Source organism: Aotus nancymaae, unplaced genomic scaffold (genome assembly GCF_030222135.1).
Source record: "Aotus nancymaae isolate 86718 unplaced genomic scaffold, 86718_ANA_hifiasm-v0.15.2.pri h1tg000006l, whole genome shotgun sequence".
Classification (NCBI taxonomy): Eukaryota; Metazoa; Chordata; class Mammalia; order Primates; family Aotidae; genus Aotus; species Aotus nancymaae.
Window position 1 is genome coordinate 8,902,830 of NW_026988417.1, and position 21,756 is coordinate 8,924,585.

The 21,756-nt window shown below is 53.8% G+C and overlaps 1 protein-coding gene across 1 annotated transcript in view; it reads right to left on the reverse strand.

Moving 5' to 3' along the window:
- The window catches only part of NSG1 (neuronal vesicle trafficking associated 1), a 31,820-nt gene that overhangs the window by 3,982 nt on the left and 6,082 nt on the right, over positions 1–21,756 (reverse strand). The window contains exon 4 of the mRNA XM_012467002.3: positions 7,086–7,196. Within this exon, the coding sequence (XP_012322425.1) occupies positions 7,086–7,196 (111 nt within the window). The remainder of the gene's footprint in view (positions 1–7,085; positions 7,197–21,756) is intronic.

Consider the following 21,756-nt stretch of genomic DNA (forward strand, 5'->3'; position numbering starts at 1 on the left):
CATCTCCCCCGGCCCTGGCAGGCAGGAAAAGGGAACTGCCCAGGTTCAAATTTCCCTCCTGACATCCTCATGCTGACCAACCATGTGAGGGAGGCTTTCCGGGCACATTCTCTCTGTGGGGTGAGCTCCACTAGGCCCACTCTATAGATGGGGGAAGTGACACCCAGACAGGTGACTACAGCCTCAACTCCACGACCCCATCCCGTGTCACTCAAGGTACTGATCCGAGACTTCCCACCCAACCCAAAGACAAAAGAGTGAGGAAAGGGAGGCCTTACAATAAGCTCTACCCGGAGGCCGCTGGTCAGAACCGTCTTTTCCATTGGCAGTCTTGTAAATTTAACCAGCATTCATCAGGTCCCTGCCATGGGGCACACCGGCCTGAGAGATGGACCCCAGCTTGCCTTGATGAGTGACTCACCTCCACTGGCTTAGGGCAGGTATACAGGGACCAGCTCCTGATGCCACCCTGCCCTGTGGAGAGTCCACTCTCTTTGAACCCGGAAGTCTAAAGATGAGTATACTTGATATCTGCAAGGCCCTTGTGAGCAAAGAGCTATTTTTGGAAGAGAAATGACAAATGGAATGTGCTTCTCACCAACACTGCCCCTTGTCCAGTGTTTCAGGGGCTGCCACCGGCAGGAGGGTGGCACTGCAGAAGTGAAGCTTTGAGCCAGGCCCACTGTACCAGCTGAGTTCACGTGGGGAGCCCTTTCTCTGTGAATCTCGGGTCACTCACCTATAAAATGGGGCTAATGAGTCATGCCACCGTGTTGCTGAGGACTAAAGTCAATGCATGGTGGCTTAAGAAACCAGGGCATGCCCCAGGCCACAGGGTGGACAGAAAAGATAAAGCCAAAGACACCACCCACGACCTGCAGCCCTTTTATCACAGCATCTGGATCTCAGCCCCACCAGGACGTTGGGAAGCCCCTGACGCGCTACAGAACAAACACCCATTCAGCCTAGCAGCGCATACTTCAGGAAGGCTCCGCAGCCAGACAGACTCCCCTCCAGCCTCACCACCACACCCCTTCATGCTCTCCTCTCCACCTACCGCCCGTCATCCCTCAGGGAAACAGGGACCATGGGTTCCCCTCTTCCCTCCCACCTCGGCACCCAGCAGAGCCCTTTGAGACCCGATGCTGCCAACGCATGTGGAGTGGCAGCCCCGCTCAGGACTGGCATCCGAGATGGCTCAGAAACGGCTCTGCCCTCCAGGTGCCCCGCCCAGGGAGAAGGACAGGTGGAGTCCCCAGGTGCCTCCCGCACAAGGTAGCTGCCCAAAGACAAGGCTGGGGAGGCACCTCGGTGCCCATGGTGGCAAGCACCCCAGGGGGTGAAGTGCTCCCCAGAGGAAGCAGAACGCAGAGGCCTTGCCGTGAGTACACATGGGCCAGGAAAAGCTCCCTGAGAAGTTCCCGCTGCCCCTGACACCCCATCTCATACAGAGCTTCCCTCACCTGTGGGGCATGCCTTGAGGGGAGAGTGACCCAGCTGGGCCTGCACAGGGAGGAGCTTGGGGGGGTTCCCAAACTTCTCTGGGCCTCATTCCCTCACCTGTGAAGTGAAGCTGATGATGGGCCTGTCTTATGGGGCATAGGAGGACTGGGGTAGCTAAGTAAGTGTGTTCCCAGCACCCGGCACTCAGCACTGGAAAAGAATGACCACTAAGGGCCAGGTGTGGTGGCTCATGCCTATAATCCCAGCACTTTGGGAGGCTGAGGCTGGAGGATTGCTTGAGTGACTCCAGGAGTTCGAGACCAGCCTGGGCAACACAGCGAGGATCTGTAACCCATCTCTACATGAAAAAAAAAAAAAAAAAAAAGGTCAATATAAAGGAAAAGCCAATATAAAAATGTGGGATTTGGGGCAATTTCCCCATTATGTTTAAAACTTATTTATAATACTCGTGTAGTAATTTCATGGTTTAAAAAAAAAGGCAGAGATACACCCTAGTGTTCTCTCAGTCCACGTCTGCCTTTGTGACCCTCCTCATGACATCCCTGAGCTTGGGGCCACTGGGAGTGGCTGCCCAGAAAGAGCCTGTCCCCTCCCCACGGCCAGGGGCTCTGAGGTACCTGCCCTCAGTCCAGCGTGCACACAGGAGGAGGCACTTAGTAAATACTGCACATGCTGACGGTACCGGCTGATCTGAAGGGCGTGACCCTGGGCTCCACGAAGAGCCTCTGTGCACCCTCTTCCCACGGGTAAAATGGGGATATAACAGCATTCTGGGCACATTCCATGAGCAATCGGTGTAAAACCCCTCACAAGCCGCCCAGAGCCGGCGTGTTACAAGCGCATGCACAGATACGTAGGAAAGAGGGCGTGGGGACCTCCTGAGCTCATGCCTCTCCTTTCTCCAGCTCTGGCCAAGGGCAGTTGGATACAGACCAGCAGCTCCCTGGCCCTCCTAGCTGCCTTATCCGGAAAGGACACCTCATTAGATGCCAGTGGAAAATGCCAGAGTCGCACAGGATATCACTCCAGAACCACCTCTCCGGGGACTGTCAATTCCCAAGGCTGGCTGTGTGCGGGAATCACCTGTAGGGCCTTTTCAACGGCAGATGCCAATGAGGCCGCCAGTCTCACCTGCAGCTGGCAGGGACCAGGGCTTCATCTCCGGGGTCATCACCCACCCAGACCAGGCATCCAGCGGGACCTGGGCTTGCAGATGGGGAAGGCAGTTTTAGCTGCCCCTCTTCCACGTGGGAACCTGCTCCAGGCCCAGCGAGGATGAGCCAGGAAGGAAGCTCTAGCGCAGCAGGTGAGGCCACTGGCCGGTTATTTGTGAGTAGCCGGTTTCAGAGGGGACTTCTGGCCCCCAGGAAGCTGTCCTCTGCGGTCCTTTCTCCCGTTCAGGGCCCACTCCCGGGCCTGCCCATGCTCCCTTTCTATGACGTCAGCCTCTCTAAGTAACGAGCTCTGCACCAGGCCCTCTCCTTTGACCCCTCTGCCTCCCAGATTCAATCAGTCCTCCAGTCTGTGGTCTCCCCTCCATCCCCAGCGGAGGGGCCCCTGCAGCAGCCTCATTGGTCATCTCCCCGCCCTGTCTCTCCCTTCCAAACTCCAGCCTCCTGGGCGAGAACCCTTCCAACTCCAGCCTCCCCGGGCGACCCGAGAGATCATCCTATCACTTCCCCTCCTCTGGGAGCCTGTGCCTGGCACTCAGGGTGCGCCTGGTCTGGCCGTAAAACTGGCTAATCCTCCGCTGCCTGGCCCCCCACCAGCATGACCCCACAGCCCATTGTTCCCTCTGTGCTCCCTCCCACTGGGTTGGGGCCAGCCCTGCCCTCCCTCCCTGAAGCCTGTGCCCTCTGCTTTGGTTTGTTTTAAAGCCCTGGTGTCCTCTCAGCCTCCAAAACAGACTCAAACTCTCCCAGCCCCAGCCCAGCACGTGGACAGGGGCTTGCTGAATAAAACATGAGTGAGGCCGGGCGCAGTGGCTCAAGCCTGTAATCCCAGCACTTTGGGAGGCTGAGGTGGACGGATCATCTGAGGTCAGGAGTTTGAGACCACCCTGGAGAAACCTCATCTCTACTAAAAATGCAAAATTAGCCGGGCATGGTTGGCACACACCTGTAATCCCAGCTACTCAGGAAGCTGAGACAGGAGAATGGCTTGAACCTGGGAGGCAGAGGTTGCAGTGAGCGCAGATTGCGGGAAAAAAAAAAAGCCATGAGCGAAAGGGTGGGAGCTTCTCTTGGCTGGGAACCCGTAAGCTCCCTGGCTCACCTCCTGGAGACCTGCTCCTCCAATGTGGACCGCCCTTCTAGAAACTACCACCCACATGCCACAGGCCCAACCCCGGGCCCCTCTTTCCTGTCTGTCTATAGCCTTCACATTCAGTGTGCGACTGACTTCCTCGCTATTCTTTTGAGAATGTAAGAGCCTCGTGAAGGCAGGGCCTGTACCCAACTGGCTGTCAGCTGTGTTCCAGCATGTAGAACCATAGCAAGAGACGCTGGCATGGGCTGGGCGCCACGCAAATGCCTGCTCAAGGAAGGAAGAGCTGAATGTCAGGAGCCTGAGGACAGCATGACATGGAAGGAGGAGAAAAGGGACTTGAGCTGGACAGTGTGGATTCCAGCCTTTCCTGCTTACTGCGTAAGGACACTGCGTCCTCCCATCGGCAAAAACAAAACCAAAGTGAAACCCAAACCCAAGCTGCGCGGTGACGGTTGCGAGCCAGGCTTCCCATGCATGTGCTCAGTGCCAGGAACAGTTGGCTTCTCCTGCTGTATTTTAGTCTCAGCAGTGCTAAGCCCTGGAAATGAGCATTTCACACTCACTCTGGGATGTTCAGAGCCAGCTGAAATGGGAAATGGAGCCCACAGCAAGCGCGTTTTCGAGCCAGGCGCAGCATAATGGCATTCGGGTCAACGATGGACCACACACCACCATGGCCCCATAAGACTGTCACAGAGCTGAAAACTCCTCTCACCTGGTGACCTCGCAGCCACCGTATGGACGGATACAACACGTTCCTCACATTGGCAGTGGTGCTGGTGTAGACTCACCCCCTACACTGTCAGCTGCATAAAAGTCTTGCACGTACAATTATGTACGGTATATAATACTTGACAGTGATGATAAATGACTGTGTTACTGGCGCATGTTACCATACTGACTTTTTATCAGTATTTTAGCATGTATGCCTACTTATTAAAATGTTAACCGTAAAAGAGCCTTGGGCAACTCCTTCAGGAGGGATTCTGGAAGAAGTCATTGTTTTGTTTTGTGTTTTAGGCAGTCTCGCTGTGTCGCCCGGGCTGGAATGCAGTAGCGCAATCTCGGCTCACTGCAACCACTGCCTCCCGGGTTCAAGTGATTCCTGCCTCAGCCCCCCCAAATAGTGGGGATTATGGGTGCCCACCACCATGCCTGGCTAATTTTTGTATTTTTAGTAGAGATAATGTTTCACCATGTTGGCCAGGCTGGTCTTGAACTCTTGATCTCAGGTAATCTGCTGGGATTCCAGGCGTCAGCCCCTGTGCCCGACCTGGCATTGTTATCCTAGGAGATGACAGCCCTGTGCCCATCACTGCCCCTGAAGACCTTCCAGTGGGTCAAGGCGTGGGTGGAAGGCAGTGATACTATTGATCCTGACCCTGCGCGGGCCTCGCTAATGTGTGTGTCTGTGTCCTTAGCGTTTAACAAAAATGTGTTAAATAGGAAACGTCTTATAGAATAAAGATGTGAAGAAAAATAATATACAGTTGTGTTATGTGTTTGAGTTTTAAGCTAAGTGTTATTACAAAAGAGTCAAATACTTAAAGTTTAAAAGTTTATGGGCTGGGCACGATGGCTCATGCCTGTAATCCCAGCACTTTGGGAGGCTGAGGCAGGTGGATCACCTGAGGTCAGGAGTTCGAGACCAGCCTGGCCAACATGGTGAAACCCGTCTCTACTAAAAATACAAAAATTAGCCGGGTGTGGTGGTGGGTACCTATAATCCCAGTTACTCAGGAGGCTAAGGCAGGAGAATCACCTGAACCTGGGAGGCAGAGGTTGCAGTGAGCCAAGATAGTGCCATTAGGCTGGGCGTGGACGCTCACGCCTGTAATCCCAGGACTTTGGGAGGCCCAGGCAGGTGGATCATGAGGTCAGGAGTTCGAAACAAGCCTGACCAACATGAGGAAACCCTGTCTCTACTAAATATACAAAAATTAGCCAGGCGTGGTGGCGCACGCCTGTAATCCCAGCTGCTCGGGAGGTTGAGGCAGGAGAATCGCTGGAACCTGGGAGGCGGAGGTTGCAGTGAGCCAAGATAGCACCATCGCACTCCAGCCTAGGTGACATAGCGAGACTCCGTCTCGAGAAAAAAAAGAAAAGTTTATCAAGTAAAAAGGTTACAATGAGCTCAGGTTAATTTACTACTGAAGACAGAAAAGTATGTTATGAATCGAGTGTAGCCTGTGTCCAGCGTTCACTCAGTCACCGCAGTACACGGCCATGCCGAGGCCTTCACATTCACCCGCCACTCCTCCCTCCCTCGCTCACCCAGAGCAGCTTCCCGCCCTGCAAGCTGCCTTCATGATGGAGCTGCCCTGTTCAGGCGGGCCATGTATTATCTTTTATACCGTGTTTTCACTGTACCTCTTCTATGTTCAGATACACAAATCGTGTGACAACTGCCTACAGCGTTCAGTACAGTAACGTGCTGTCCAGGTTTGTAGCCCAGGAGCGGCGGGCCGTACCCTACAGCCTGGGCGTGTAGCAGGCTGGGCCACGCGGTGTGTACAGTACACTCTGTGAGGTCGGCACAGTAACGGAATCGCATAACAATGCGAGTGATGAGTGATGCCTGGCCAGGCGCCAGGCTGGGATTACAGGCGCACACCACCACGCCCGGCTAATTTTTTGTAGAGACGGGGTTTCACTATGTTGGCCAGAGTAGTCTCAAACTCCTGACCTCGTGATCTACCCGCCTTGGCCTCCCAAAGTGCTGGGATTACAGGCGTGAGCCACCGTGCCCGGCCCTCCCTTTCTTTCCTTTAATCATGTTGCTTTGAGTGCCACTTGCGGGCTTTTGAGAATGAGCATTATGTATGCAAAGCGAGCATTTCCAAGCCTGTAGAGAGCCCAGCACCAGTGTGGCTCCCACGGTGGGACCGGCAGAAGAGGGACACAGCTCAGGAGGGGGTGTGCCCCCAGCCCTGCTCCCCAGTCCCTGAGTGGCCTTGGGCAAGGCCTTCCTCTCTCTGGGCCTTGGCTTCCCCCAGTACGTCCTCTCCTCTTTCACGAGGCAGACAAGGTCCCCTCTCCCTCCCCCAGAGCCATCCGCTGGGACCCGGTAGATCTCACCCTGGGCATTTCCCTCAGCAGCCCCTGGCTGTGCCCGCTTTCAAGGAAGGCCCTTCCCCAGACTGCTGAGATCAGATCCCAGGGGCCAAGTCCAGGAGTTTCCTTCCTGTGGTCCCGTGTGCCCTCTGCCTACCTGCCCTGCTCTCCAGGTGAGCTTCAGCAGGGACACTCCTGGCACTGGCCCCTGCTGCTCTAAGGCCTGTCTCTGGGCCAGCTGGGGGAGGACAAGGGGTGCAAAGCCGTCCCGGGGCCTCTGGGGGGAAACGGAGCTTTACCTTGAGGACGAAGCCATCGGGGCAGGCGCGGTCATACTTGTACACCTTGTAGACGACCAGGAAGACGACACAGGTGAGGAAGGCCAGGGCGAAGAGGACCAGCACAGAGACCTGTAGGCAGAGGCAGGAGCATCAGGGGTGGCTGGAAGGGAGGCAGCGGCGCAGGCACACACCCGCACACGCAGGCCGCACACACAACACGTGCAGAGACTGTCTCTGGAACAACTTGGGGAGGGCGGCTGGGAACGAGAGGCTAGGAGCATTACTTTTCACTGGGCAGTTTTTTGTAACATTTTAATTTTTCACCATATTCATAAGTCACCTTCATTTTAAATTAGTTATTTTTAGTACCCAGGTCCTACGTAGAGAGCTGAAGGTACAGATGTGAGAAAGCCTCACTGTTGCCCGAGCAGCTCTCGGGCCACTAAGACACGTGTCTGCCTGAGGAGCGGGTTTGGGCTGCAGCTCCCACTGCTCATCAGGACCCTCGTGCCTCAGCTACCAGCCAAGCAGCCGCTCAGCAAACGCGTCCTGAGCCCTGGGCTCAGTGCTGGGACGCGTGTCGCGCAGACACCAGCCTGCTTTTGCGTGGGACCAGGAAATGACAGAACTTCTGCAGCCCCATCAGCCTTCACCCTCGGCGGTTTCCCGTGTGGTTGGTGTCCTAAGGGACAGGAATTCGGTTTTCTTCACCGCGGTGTGCTGAGCACTAGACACCCCCAGCACACAGTAGGTGTTCAGCTGGTGTTTACAGATGAGCTCACGACAGCGTGCAAGACAGCTGGCTTGGAGGAGGACACCCTGCCCCAACTGGAGAGTGCGAGGCATGGGTCACTAGGTGACACTGGACCTGGACCTTGAAGGCACTCACCTGGCTCCCAGGGAGCCTGGCAGGGATAAGAGTATATCTCAAAGCCAAAACGGGCCGGGCACGGTGGCTCACGCCTGTAATCCAGCACTTTGGGAGGCCAAGGCGGGTGGATCACTTGAGGTCAGGAGCTCGACACCAGTCAGGCTAACATGGTGAAACCTCGTCTCTACTAAAAATACAAAAATTAGCTGGGTGTGGTGGCGTGCACCTGTAGTCCCAGTTACTTGGGCGGCTGAGGCAGGAGAATTGCTTGAACCTGGGAGGTAGAGGTTGCAGTGATCCGAGATCGCGTCACTGTACTCTAGCCCGGGCAACAGAGTGAGACTCTGTCTAAAAAAAAAAAGAAAAGAAGGAAGGCGCAGCCATCCGAGGCATGTGGCAGCCAGAGGCAGTGGCAGGAGCATAGCCGGGGACGGCCTGTGAATGACAGCCACAAGCCCTGATGGTGCCTGGGGTCAGCACAGGCCCTGCGGCTGGCCAGGAGTACAGCACCCAGCTCCAGCCTGTGAATGGCAGTGAAAGAGCGTCTCCCAGGGACAGTCCCAGGGCGCTGAGGACAGCGCCTGGGCGGGAGGAGCACGAAAGAGCCGTGTGCTGTGGCTGCTGTTACCATCACTCTCCTTTCCTCGCTGGCCCAGGGTCACACCTGGCAGACAGCAGGGTGGGCTCTCAACCTTCCAAGCCAGCTGCCCTGTCTCATGCTCAGCCGGGGCCACCGTGCCCAGGGCCCAGCTACCTGCCTGCCTTTCTCCACAGTCCACACTGCAGGGCTGCCTCACTCAGGGCGGTCCAGGAGGGCTGGGCTCCATCTAACCGGCCTCCTGCACAACCCTTTACATTGTATTCTTTGCATCTGAAAACAGAGGAGCGGCCCAAGCCACCACAGGGGAAGACGTCCTGCCAGAAGAGGGTTTCAGGTCCCTGAAGAGACGGGGCGTCGTTAAACCTGTTTCTCCAATTGGGAAGCCGCATCAGTTTGGCTCCGGCCCCTCATCTGTCTATGTTTAAAAATAACCCCCGCTGGCTGGGCGCAGTGACTCACGCCTGTAATCCCAGCACTATGGGAGGCCGAGGTGTGCGGATCACCTGAGGTCAGGAGTTCAAGACCAGCCTGACTAACATGGAGAAACCCTGTCTCTACTAAATATACAAAATTAGCCAAGCATGGTGGCCATGCCTGTAATCCTAGCTACTCGGGAGGCTGAGGCAGGAGAATCACTTGAATCCTGGAGGTGGCGGTTGCAGTGAGCTGAGATCGCACCATTGCACTCCAGGCTCGGTACCAAGAGCGAAACTCCATCTCAAAAAAAAAAGAATGCCCGCTCTCTCTCCTGCAGGACTGTGGGGGAACCACCTCCTCAGGGGTGTCCTCTGAAACCTGGCCAAGCCTTTCCTGCAGGGTCCTGGGCCTGATGGCTGAGGAGCCGGCAGAACCGTGAAATAAAAGCCACAGTCCCCGAACAGTCGAGGGGAGAGGCTAAAGAAATACATCCAGGGAGAGTCAGCGGCGGGGAGGCCCAGGGTGTGGCAAAGCGCTCCCCTGCGGGCTGAGCTCTCTCTTCCCACTGCCCTGTGCAGACCCTAGGGCTGGGCTCTCCTCGGCCACTGCAGGGCACGGTGTGGGGACCATGGCCTGAAGAGAGAGAGGGCCCCGGGCCTCTCCAGAAGCTGGCTCAGAGTTGAATCCTGTGAGCTGCTGACTGTGTGATCTTGAACAGGTCGCCTGGCCTCTCTGGGCCCCCCATCTCATCACGCAAGTGGGGGAACCATGCCTCACCCGCTGACGCATCCCAAGAGAAGGACCAGAGAGCAAGCGTCGAGAGCCTGCTGGGCCCCTCCCAAAGAGATGCTGAGGTCCCAGTCCCAGGACCTGTGAATGGGACCTGATTATGAAATAGGATCTTTGCAAATGAGGCCGTCAGGGCGGGTCCTAATCCAACCAGACTGGCGTGTCCTTATCAAAAGGGGAAATTTGGATGCAGACAGACATGCACATGGGGAGAGGGCCACGTGAGGACGAAGAATTAGAGCATGTGTCTACACAGCAAAGCCAATGATGGTGGCAACCTCCAGGAACTGGGAATGGCAAGGACGGAGTCTCCACTGCAGGTTTCCCAGGGAGTACAGCTCTGCAGACACCTTGATCTCTGACTTCAGGCCTCTAGTACTGGGGGAGTAAATTTCTGTTGCTCTGAGTCCCCCCGCTTTGTTATGGGGGCCCCTAAGAGCAGAGTGACTTCAGAGGGGTCAGGACTGGCTCCCCTCACCTGCCCACGTTCTCTCTGCCATGACCCCATTCCTTCCGCAGCACGCCAGGCTGCACCGGCCTCTCTCCTCCTTGCCCTTCAAAGCCCTGGCCAGGCCCCCGCCCTAGGAAAGCTCTGGAACATCCCAACCTCTCTCAGGACACCGATCGTGCATGCAGCCACCAAGGAACCCAGCATCTATTTTTTCCTAATTAAAGTGAAACAAAAGTGTGTCACAGTTTGGAGACGTTCTTAAGTCCCTGTCCCCTCCCCATGAGATACTTAGAAGGATTCTGGAACAAAGGATGAAGTTACTGAGCCAGATATCAGCATTTCCTCCAGGACCTTGAAGTATCTTTTAAGCTTTCTCTGCAACAACATGCCATGACCATAAGCATCTTGGAGAACCATGACCATCAGCAACTCCATCTTTCAACCAATTTATAAATACTTGGGCAGTCGCGGTAGTTCACACCTGTAATCCCAGCACTTTTGGGAGGCCAAGGCAGGCAGAACACCTGAGGTCAGTCAATTGAGATCACCTTGGCTAACATGGTGAAACCCCGTCTCTACTAAAAATACAAAAATTAGCTAGGCATGGTGGCGGGCACCTGTAATCCCAGCTACTCAGGAGGCTGAGGCAGGAGAATCGCTTGAACCTGGGAGGCGGAGGATGCAATGAACTGAGATCACCCCATTGCACTCCAGCCTGGGTGACAGAGCGAGACTCTGTGTCAAAAAAAAAAACAAAAACAAAACGAGTCAAAAGATGAATGAACTAGCCATTCATGGCCGGGGACTAAGAGCGAGACAGCCCTGAGATCCTGGCCTGCTCAGCCACACACGGTGACCCTGCAGAGGGCATCTGCCCCAACCCCTGGTTTCCTGTGAAAGGGGGATGCCGGCCCCACACCTGCGTCTGTGGTGGGGTGTGCAGGAGACCCCAGGGCTGGCAAACAGTGGGCGAGGTGAGCCGGGCGAGCCCTCGTTACCCAACGGGAGCACGGCTCCCACACCATGTCACAGTCTCCACGCTGGGCAGAAAAGCAGACCGTCAGATCCAAGGCCTTTCTTTACACATAACAAAGGCCTCACTGAAAAGGCAGCACCTTCAAGTCAGCCGTCAGGCCCCAGGTGGTCCTAAGAGGCCCGTGTTGCTACGCAAGAAGAGAGGTGGCAGCCACTCACAGCGACCCCAGCCTGGGTGCAAATCGGACTCGACTGTGGCTGCCTATGAGAATCATGGGAGGCTCTAATGTCCCCACCGTCCAGACTCCACCCCAAGTAGTGACAGTGGCATGGCAAGTTTTTTTTGTTTGTTTGTTTGTTTTTGAGACGAAGTCTCACTCTGTCACCTAAGCTGGAGTGCAATGGTACAATCTCGGCTCACTATAACCTCCGCCTCCCGGGTTTTAAGTGATTCTCTCGCCTCAGCCTCCCGAGTAGCTGGAATTACAGTTGCCCGCCATCATGCCCAGCTAATTTTTGTATTTTTGTAAAGATGGCCAGGCTGGTCTTGAACTCCTGACCTCAGGTGATCCACCCACCTCGGCCTCCCAAAGTGCTGGGATTACAGGCATGAGCCACCGCGCCTGGCTGGCATGACAAGTTTTAAACTCTCCAGATATCACCTGCATGCAGCCTAAACTGGAATTGAGGGACTAAACAAAGGATTCCACATCTGGGCAGAATTCCTGGGGGCTCCCGAGCTACACCCCCCGGACTTTATACGCTCACAACAAAACACTACCATTAGGAGGCGCTCTGGAGACATCCGTCCACCGCCTTACACACACAGGTCAGCAGTTTAAAGTCTGCGTACTCCTTATATAATGTCTGCAAGGCAGCACTACTGCGTTTTACAAATGGGGAAACTGAGGCTCCAATGTACATGACTGGGCCCAGGCAAACTGGCTGTTGTTGGCTGAATAATGGCCCCAAAGACACCCAGGTCCTAATCCTGGAAGAGTATATGGTAAGGGACGTGGCTGATGCAATCAAGTCAAAGGCCTTGAGAAGTGGAGATTATCCTGGAAGGTTAAGTGAGCCCTAAAGGTGTCCTCCTAGCAGGGGAGCAGGGGGAGGTGAGGAGGCGGCCACGTAAGGACAGAAGAGCAGAGAGAAGTTTGACAACACTGAGCTGCAGGATGTGAAGGCGGGGGAAGGGACCACGAGCCCCATGCAGTTCCAGAAGACAGAAGAGGCAGCGAAACAGTGTCCCCCCGAGAACCTATGGGCAGAGCAGGGCCCTGAAAACCCCTCGACTTTGGCCCAGTGAAACTGACTTAGGACTTCTGACTTTCAGGCCTGGGAAGAATTCCCGCGTGCTGTCTTCAGCCCTGCCACGGTGGTAATTTGTTATACTCACCCCTCCTTTCAAGTTCATCTCTTCCTACAGACGGAGCCCCTGAGGGCAGGGCTGTGATTCACACATCTGGCACAGAGAAGATGCCTCCTGCATGTTCAGTGTGTGAGTGAGTGAGTGAGTGGATGAGTAAATGAATGAGTGAATGAATAAATGAATGAATACAACCGGCAGATACTCCATCTCCTAATGAGCACATACTGAGCAACTCTTGGGCACCTGGAGCCGACCCAGAATAACGTCTACACATCAAACAGAACATGGATTAAGTTTGCAGGAGGTTCAGGCTGTCTTGGTTTTATTAAGCAAATGATCTGTCCTGGGGAAGGAAGTGAATCCAGGGCGGGTCTCCCGTCCCCACCCCATGGGTTGATAGACAAAGTCTGACTCTCACGCCTGGCTTCTCCAGGTGGGCCAGGCAGTCTCTAGGTTGGGAGAAGTGCATTTTCTTAGAAGCTGAGTCTTTCTTACAGGGCGCATGTCTCTGTCAGGCACAGGAAGCTCGGGGCCGGGCCCCAGGCCCACAGTGCCTGCAGGAACCCTAGAACATGTTTAAGTTTAATTTTGTTTCAAAATCAAAAGAGAAAGCAAGGCACCTTGGCTCATGCCTAATTCCAGCACTTTGGGAGACTGAGGCAGGCAGATCACCTGAGGTCAGGAGTTCGAGACCAGCCTGGCCAACATGGTAAAACCCCGTCTCTACTAAAAATATAAAAAATAGCCGAGCATGGTGGCTCACGCCTGTAATACCAGAACTTTGGGAGGCCGAGGCCGGCAGATCACAAGATCAGGAATTCGAGACCAGCCTGGCCAATATGGTAAAACCTTGTCTCTACTAAAAATGCAAAAAAATTAGCTGGGTGTGGTGGCGGGCACCTGTAGTCCCAGCTACTCAAGAGGCTGAGGCAGGAGAATTGCTTGAACCTGGGAGGCGGCAGTTGCAGTGAGCCAAGATTGAGCCACTGCACTCCAGCCTGGGCGACAGAGCAAGACTCCATTTCAAAAATAAATAAATAAATAAATAAAAATACAAAAATTAACCAGGCATAGTGGTGGGTGTCTGCAATCCCAGCTACTTGAGGGGCTGAGGCAGGAGAATCGTTGGAACCCGGCAGGTGGGGGTTACAGTGAGCAGAGATCGCGGACTGTACTCCAGCCTGGGCTACAGAGCAAAACCCCATCTAGAAAAAAAAAAAATTAAAGGAAAAAAGTAAGAATAGCTGGCTGGGTGCTGTGGCTCATGCCTGTAATCCCAGCACTTTGGGAGGCCGGGGCAAGAGGATCACTTGAGCCCAGGAGTTTGAGATCAGCCTGGGCAACATAGGGCTAACTCATCTCCACAAAAAAAAAAAAATTAGCTGGGCATGGGGGTGCGTACCTGTGGTCCCAGCTGCTCAGGAGGCTGATTTGGGAGGATCGCTTCAGCCTGGGAGTTTGAGGCTGAAGTGAGCTGAGATGGTGCCACTACACACCAGCCTGGGTGGCAGAGTGAGGCCCTGTCTCAAAAAATCATCATCATCATAATGATACTAGGAAAGATATACTAAGCAACCCAGCCTAGACTGTATTCGTCTTTAGACCAAAGCAGTCCAAATTTTCTCTTTTTTTTTAAATGAAGGAAGGGGCCCATGAAGGCCAGAGCACCTCATTCCCAAAAGTCCCTGCCTCTTTCCTTCTTACAGAATCCCCAGGCAGCCAGGGGACATTCTCAGGTGCTTTGACATGGCTGAGCAGCCCAGCAGGGCTGTAGGGTCCCACAGTGTCACCCTGGTGTTAACTCTTCCCAACACAGGCCGAGAACTGCTAAAGAGCCAGCCCCACTAATTCTGCCAGGGAAGGCTTCTGGGAGGAGGCATCCATGTCCCAAAGGAGGAGAAGCTTACCAGGGAGGAGGGCAATGGGAGTCCAGCAGGGAGAAACGGTTTGTGCCACACGCCTGAAGCATCAGAAAACCCCAGTGTGTGTAGCCAGTGTAGCTGCAGCATCGCACATCCTGCTGGAGAGGGGACACGAGCCAGTGACAAAGGTGCCTGTCTGCCACACCAAGACGCTGGAACCAGACAGGTCCTAGGTGTTGTCGGACCCCAGGAGGCAACTGCCACTTTGTGACAAACTAGCATTTGTCACAGCACAAGCAGTCGTCTGAAGGACAGATGTCTACCACTGATGTGCACGCATGTGTGTATTACAGCAGTCTACATTATCCCGATATTTACATCACTTCTCTGCAGCTGTCAATAGAAGCTCTGAAGCAGGAGACAATGGGATTATAGCTGTTGCGCAGGGATTTGTACTCATTGCTGTGCGTCCCACAGATGCCCTGAGGTGGCCAGAGGTGGCCCAGCCCCCACTGCTGTGGGCGTTATAGGGACAGTGCACTGGAGCAGCGGGTGCAGGGCTCCACCAGGTTTGTGTCGTTGACCTCTTTGGCAGCTGGGTGAAACCACAAATCCTTAGAATGGTGTTTGAAATGCGTAAAACACAATACACAGACTTGCAAAGAAAACTGATTATACTGAAATACTGGTATCAAAATAGTACAAAAATATAAATTTGTGATATAATATATATGTGTTGCACCTGGTGCAGTGGTTCACGCCTGTAATCCCAGCACTTTGGGAGGCTGAGGCGGGTGGATCACGAGGTCAACAGTTCAAGACTAGCCTGGCCAACATGGTGAAATCCCGTCTCTACTAAGAATACAAAAATTTGCTGGGCATGGTGGCGTGTGCCCAGCTACTACTCAGGAGGCTGAGGCAAGTGAACTGCTTGAACCCGGGAGGTAGAGGTCACAGTGAGTTGAGATCACACCACTCCACTCCAGCCTGGGTGACAGAGCAAGACTCTTTCTCAAAAAATGTGTGCGTGTGTGTGTTTATGATCACCGAACAAGATCTGATACTGTGGCTTCAAAGGAACCATGAGCAATAAACACTGTCCCAAGATCTTGGCAACAGCTGCAATGTGATATAAAAACACCTGTGATTTGCATTAGTGACAAAGTCACAAGTACCACTAATATCTCTGTAGTTTACTGCCTACAGAAACTATAATAAATTTTTGAATGAAATTAAAGAGGACATAAATAAAAGGAAATACACCCTGTGTTCATAGATTGGAAAACTTAACACTGTTAGGATGGGAACTCTTTCCAAACTGATCTACAGATTCAAAACCGTCTCCGTCAACAACCTAAAAGCCTTTTCTTACTGTTGTTCGCAGAAAATGGAAATTGCAAGAGACCTTGAAGAGCCAAAACTGTTTTCAAAACCAGTCTGAAAAACAAAGAACAAATTGGAGGAGTTCTCAATTTTAAAACTTACTACAAAGCTACAGTAATCAAAACAGAGTGGTACTGGCATAAGACTAGATATATAAATCCATGGAATACAATCAAGAGTCCAGAAACAAAACTATGAATCCATGGTCAACTGATTTTCAATAAGGGGGTCAAGACCATTCAATTAGGAAAGGACAGTCTCTTCAACAATGGTGTTGGGACCACATGTAAAAGAATGGTATTGACTCTTACCTCATACCATATATAAAAATTAACTCAAATTGGTCAAATATCTAAATATAAAAGCTAAGCCATAAAACTCTTAGAAGAAAACACAGGAGAAAGAATCTTCAGGGGATTTGGCAATGGTGTCTTAGATCAGGGCTCCCCAACCCCTGGGCTACAGACCAGTACCAGTCCATGGCCTGTTAGGAAGTGGGCTACACAACAGGAGGTGAGTCGTGGGTGAGTATACGTTGCTGCCTGAGCTCTGCCTCCTGTCAGATCAGTGGCAGCATTAGATTCTCACAGAAGCACGAACCTTACTGTGAACTGTGCATGCAAGAGACCCAGGCTGTATTCTCCTTATGAGAATCTAATGGCTGATGATCCTCATGAGAATCTAATGCCTGATGATCCTCATGAGAATCTAATGCCTGATGATCAGAGGTGAAACAGTTACATCCCAAAACTCTCCCCCACTACCTGGTTGGTGGAAAAACAGTCTTCCACAAAACCAGTCCCTGGTGTCAAAAAGGTTGGGGACCACTATCTTAGATAGATATAGCTCCAAAAATACAAGCAACGGAAGAAAAAACAAACGGTGCTTCACCAAAAATTTAAAATTTTCTTCATCAAGGAAACTAGCAAGAAAGTGAAAAAGAACCTACAGAATGGTTGAAAATATTTACAAATCACGTAAGAGCTTAGTATCCAAAATATATAAGGAACTCTTACAACTCAACAAAAACACAGCCAGGTGTGGTGGCTCACACTTGTAATCCCAGCACTTTGGGATGCCAACGAGGGAGGATTGCTTGAGTCCAGGAGTTCGAGACCAGCCTGGGCAACATGATGGAACCCCACCTCTACAAAAAATACAAAAATTAGCTGGGTGTGGTGGTGACTGCCTGTAGTCCCAGCTACTCAGGAGGCTGAGGCAGAAGAATTGCTTGAACCCAGGAGGCGGAGGTTGCAGTGAGCAAAGATCATGCCACTGCACTCCAGCCTCGGTGACAGAGCAAGACTCTGCCTCAAAAAAAAAAAAAGGTGCTGGAATTGGTTCGTGATGGTGGTTGGACAAGCCAGTGAATGTATTAAATGGCACTGAACTTAACGTGGCACTTACTTTAAAGTGGTAAGTTTTATATTTTACCACAATTATTTAAAGAATGGGCCAGAGAAGAGAGGTGAAACGCTGAAGGTGTCACAAACCTACTGCAGGGATCCTGACAAGACACCGTGAGCCCAAGCAGGAGGAGCCCTGAGGAATGTTTTCCAGAAATAACAGCCAGAAGAGCCGGGAACTGAGAAACACAAACAGGAGCTGGGCCTCAGGGTGCGTTTAGCATGAGTCGATAAGGAGGGAACATGTGTCCTCAAGGCCCAGGGGTCCTGGGTGGTGGCCGCCACCCAGCATCCTGACCACTCACTGTGTCCGCTGTCACTCACAGAAGGGCCCCGCCTGGGCCGAGGCCTGTGACCTCATTCTCAGAACGCTCACCGTCTGGACAGACCAGAAGCCCGAGTGGCATCAGCCCTCGCTGTGCTCCCGTCTGCCCTCTCTGGTCAGGGGCCACTGCCCAGCTCAGGGACCACACGGGAGTCACCCTACAGGCCCCACTGGGTTGGAGGATGAAGCACAGTGGGCTTTGATGTGTCACCCTCATTAGCTGGGTGACCTTGGGCCTGTTCCTTAACCTTTCTGGCCTTAATTCCCCACCTACAAAATCAGGACAGCAGAGTCAACCATCAGAGACCGTCACTCACAGTGAAAGAGACAGTGCTCGTGGTGCCGCGAGCCCGGCCATGCACCAGGTCGATGGCACCGGGTCGATGGCACTGGGCAGCTGCTGTCACTCTCCCCATCCTCCTCCCCTCGGAGGAGGGAGAAGGAAATGAGCATTTCTGCTGAGTAATACGGTTAAAAAAAAAAAAAGGGAAAAAACTTGGAAAAAGAAGATGAATTCCGAATCTTCAAACGTTTACAGCACTAAATATTTTAGGTAACCCACACAAAAGTGAACACACAGACACACACACACACACACACACACACACACACACACATGCCCAGATGACTCAACCCACATGGTATCCAGTCCAGCCAAAGCCCCCACACTGCAGCTGGCCTGGGGAAGGTGGGCTCCCAACCACAGCCGCAGGATCCCACAAGATGCTCGCACAGCTGAAGGTGAGGGGGCATCCACACACACTTTCAGGGTCTCCAATGCCACCCCCACGGGAAGAACCCCCACCCCCACTGCTGAATGCCAAGGAAATGGCATCACTGTTCATAAATATTTAAGAAATGCATCTTGAAACACACCAGGGGATCACTGGAGAGTGTGGAAACAGATGGGCACGCAGAAAGCTCAAGGTCATGAGGGAGGTGAGGAGAAGACACAAGCCACCCAGAGTCCTCTGTGACAGGACGCAGAGGGACACCCCCACCAGTCTGGACTGCCAACCACGAGCACCACGCAGACTAACACAGTCTCTCCTGCCAACACGCTCCGCAGCTCTGCTGGCGGTGAAGGCGTTCCGGTGCAAAGCCGACCTTGGAACCTCTCAAGGCCCCAGGGTGACGTGGTACCCGGCGAGGGGCAAGGCTGGACCACCCAAACCTGAACTGACATCGCAGGCAAACAGGCTGCAGAGACCTCTCCAGTGTCAGCAGCCAGTCATCCCCGGAGCCACGAAGCACAAAGGGCTGGAGCAGGCTCTGAGGGGACCTTCCTGTCACCTGCAGAATGACGGCCCCTCATCACAGTCTCCAGATTGGAAGGAGAGCTGCTGCGTCCCCAGCAGCCCCGACCCGCCGCTCTGCAGGCGTCAGTGGGGAAGTGCAATTTCAGAAATGTTTAGGTTTGGTTAATTTGGGAAACATCTCAGCCAGTGTTTATTCTCAGCATAAATACACCTCCAATTAATTAAGCGACTGCCTTCCTTGTTGACAAGAACCTCTTTGGAAGCCCAAGTCGCTGGCTGCCGCTGGGGGAGTCCTCCTGCCGTCCCCGTGTGGTGGAGAACCTTCTCCCAGTCAGCAGTTACCTAGCAACCAGCCTAGCAACCTCACAGCCAACAGATGAATCCCCGAGTGACAGTCAGAAAGCTGCATCCAGAAAGACACTCCTCCATTTCACAGATGCCATCCAAAGGCCTTAATGATGGGTGCTCCTGAGCTACACAAATTAGAGACAGAGGGGACATAGGATTTACCCGTCACTTCAACATCTGAGAGGTGAGATTCCATTCTTGCGATTCACGCACGGAGATGAAAGAAACAAGATGACGGCTGGCCTGGGAGCTGCACAGAAGCTGCCCAGTCACCAGTAGACGGGGAAGACGCTCCGTCCCAACGACAGCTTCGACTGGGCGCTGGCAGGGGGCACACAAGCCGGGAAGGGCAGATCTCCATCCTGGACGCCCCCATCATGCCTGCGTCTCCAGCATAGCCTGCGCCCCACATGCTCCCCAGTTTCAGAAAGAGAGACCCCCAGCCCTCAACCAGCTACAGCTTCACGCAACAGCGGCATGCCTCGCTGTGTGCACATGTTCAGGGATGCCAGAACTCTAACTGGCAATAAAAAGCCGGAGAACATTCCAGAAAGGCGGGCACCCTTAGCATTCCCCAAAGGCACCAGCTCTCATCCTTCCCTGCTAATATGCTAGAACTCACCCCCATCCAGAAAGGTTCCAAAACTCAGGCTACATTAGGATCACCCGGAAGGCGTTTGTTAAAACACATGTCCCCGGGGTTCAGGGTCCCTGTGTTAAAATGAAACTTCAAGTGATGCTGACTCAGGTGCTCCAGAGACGCCTGGGGAAATGACACTTTGGAGATTGCCTGTCATACACCCCCCAAGGCAAGCGGGCAGGGAGCTAGGTAAATCTTCCCAGCTGAGAAGGGCCTCGGAGCAGGCACAGAGAAGAGACTTCTTAGAATGCAAGGTATTCAGCTGCAAAAGCCCAGCCTACGGGCTTCCTGGGTGAGCCAGTGGCATGAAGTATGCCCCAGCAACAGGCTTCTAGAGCCAGCTGCCCAGCTCCTAGTCTGCCCCTGCCGCTCACTGACTGTGTGGCCTTGAGCAGGTCACCTGTCTGACTTGGTGAGAACTGGCAGGCATCACCTGTTACATGCAGGCACGGCCCCGAGACAGGGCTCCATCCGATGAGCTGCCACAGAACTTACTCAACAAGCAGGGTCCCATGGGCAGACCTAGGAAACCTCGCCAAGTCCCCCATTCACGGGAGGCCAGCAGCACGATTAGTCATCCATTTACTTATCAAGCTGTTACTGTGCATGCAGGAAGCGCCAGAGAGGCGATGATATCAAGGAGCTCTTACCGTGGCTGGCACGGAGAGGCTGATGAGTAAGTTCTGTCTGCACAAAGAGTGCCTTAGCCTCTATTTTTGGCTGACATTCTTGGCCCAGGGGGTCTCTATGGCCTGGTTTCCTTCCTCAGGTCACCAGTTCAAGTGGAGGGGCCTATGCTTGGAAGGGCCACACCAATGGACCTTGCCGGGACACACAGTCACAGTTCTTGCACCCAAAGGGAAGACAGCCCAACCCAGACCCTCGAAAGAGGGCACCTCAGGGAAGGGGGCCTGGAAGCCAGGACTTAGAAAGAACCTGTCCATGGGGAGGCTTCCGGGGTACCTGAGCCTGCCGTGTCTCTGACCGCCTCGGGGATGGGGAAGGAGGGCGCCGCATGTTCTGTGTGGCTCAAGGCAACAGACCAAGAGTTTTAAATCAATAAAGGAAAAGGATTTGTAGAAGCCGAATGGCCCAACAGCGATGGCACCTGGGGTGAGCACTCCCTCGCAAACCCACTTCTCCAAGAAACCAAGGACCTTTTGTGCTACAGCCGAGCGCAGGCTGCCACAACTCTCTGCCTCAGTTTCCCCTCGATGTAAAATGGAGCTATGACGGTGCCTACCTCCTGAGGTGTTTGTGAAGATTAAATGAGATAATGTGAGCACAGGAGCGTGAAGCAGGGTCTGACTCACGGAGCACTCGGTCACTGTTAGGTGCTGTTGCTGCCTCGCTCCTGAGGGCACTGGAAACAGGAGTGTGAGGTTCATTGCACCTGAGCGGGACCCAGGAGGCTTCCTGGCAGAGGTGTGATCTGCCCTTGCCCTGGGAGGAGATGGACGAAGGGGGTCTGGGAAGCAGCGGGCAACCCATGGGAGCAAGGAAGGATGTGGCGGGAGGTGTGGTCGGAAAGCGTTGGCTTTGGCGCTGAGAGTCACACAGGGAGCACCCCAGCCACCCTGGGGCCACCTGGGACTCAGCCTCGTGTGTAAAGGGGCCAGTGCCACCGCTTTCATGGCAGTCATGAATCATAAAGAAGGCCAAGAAAACTAAGCAGAGGAACACACCCAGCGGACTTAGTCTAGGACAGTCACCTCCTGGGCACCTACCGCATACATCACAGCTCAGACAGCCACAGGAGGTGCAGGCAGAGAGACGAGGCAGGACCTCTGCTGCCCGCAGCCAGTCTACCGGGACGAGCACAGCCGCCTGCAGTCTTCTGAGCCTTCAGGTTCTGGGCAACAGGGGCGCAGTAACCAGAGTCCCGGCCACCGCTGCTGAGGGCCCTGGTGGCAAATATGTGTCACCCATTCCTTAGGCAAGAGACCTGGGGACCTGCCTCAGGTGGTCATGCGGGAAAAGTACGAATGAA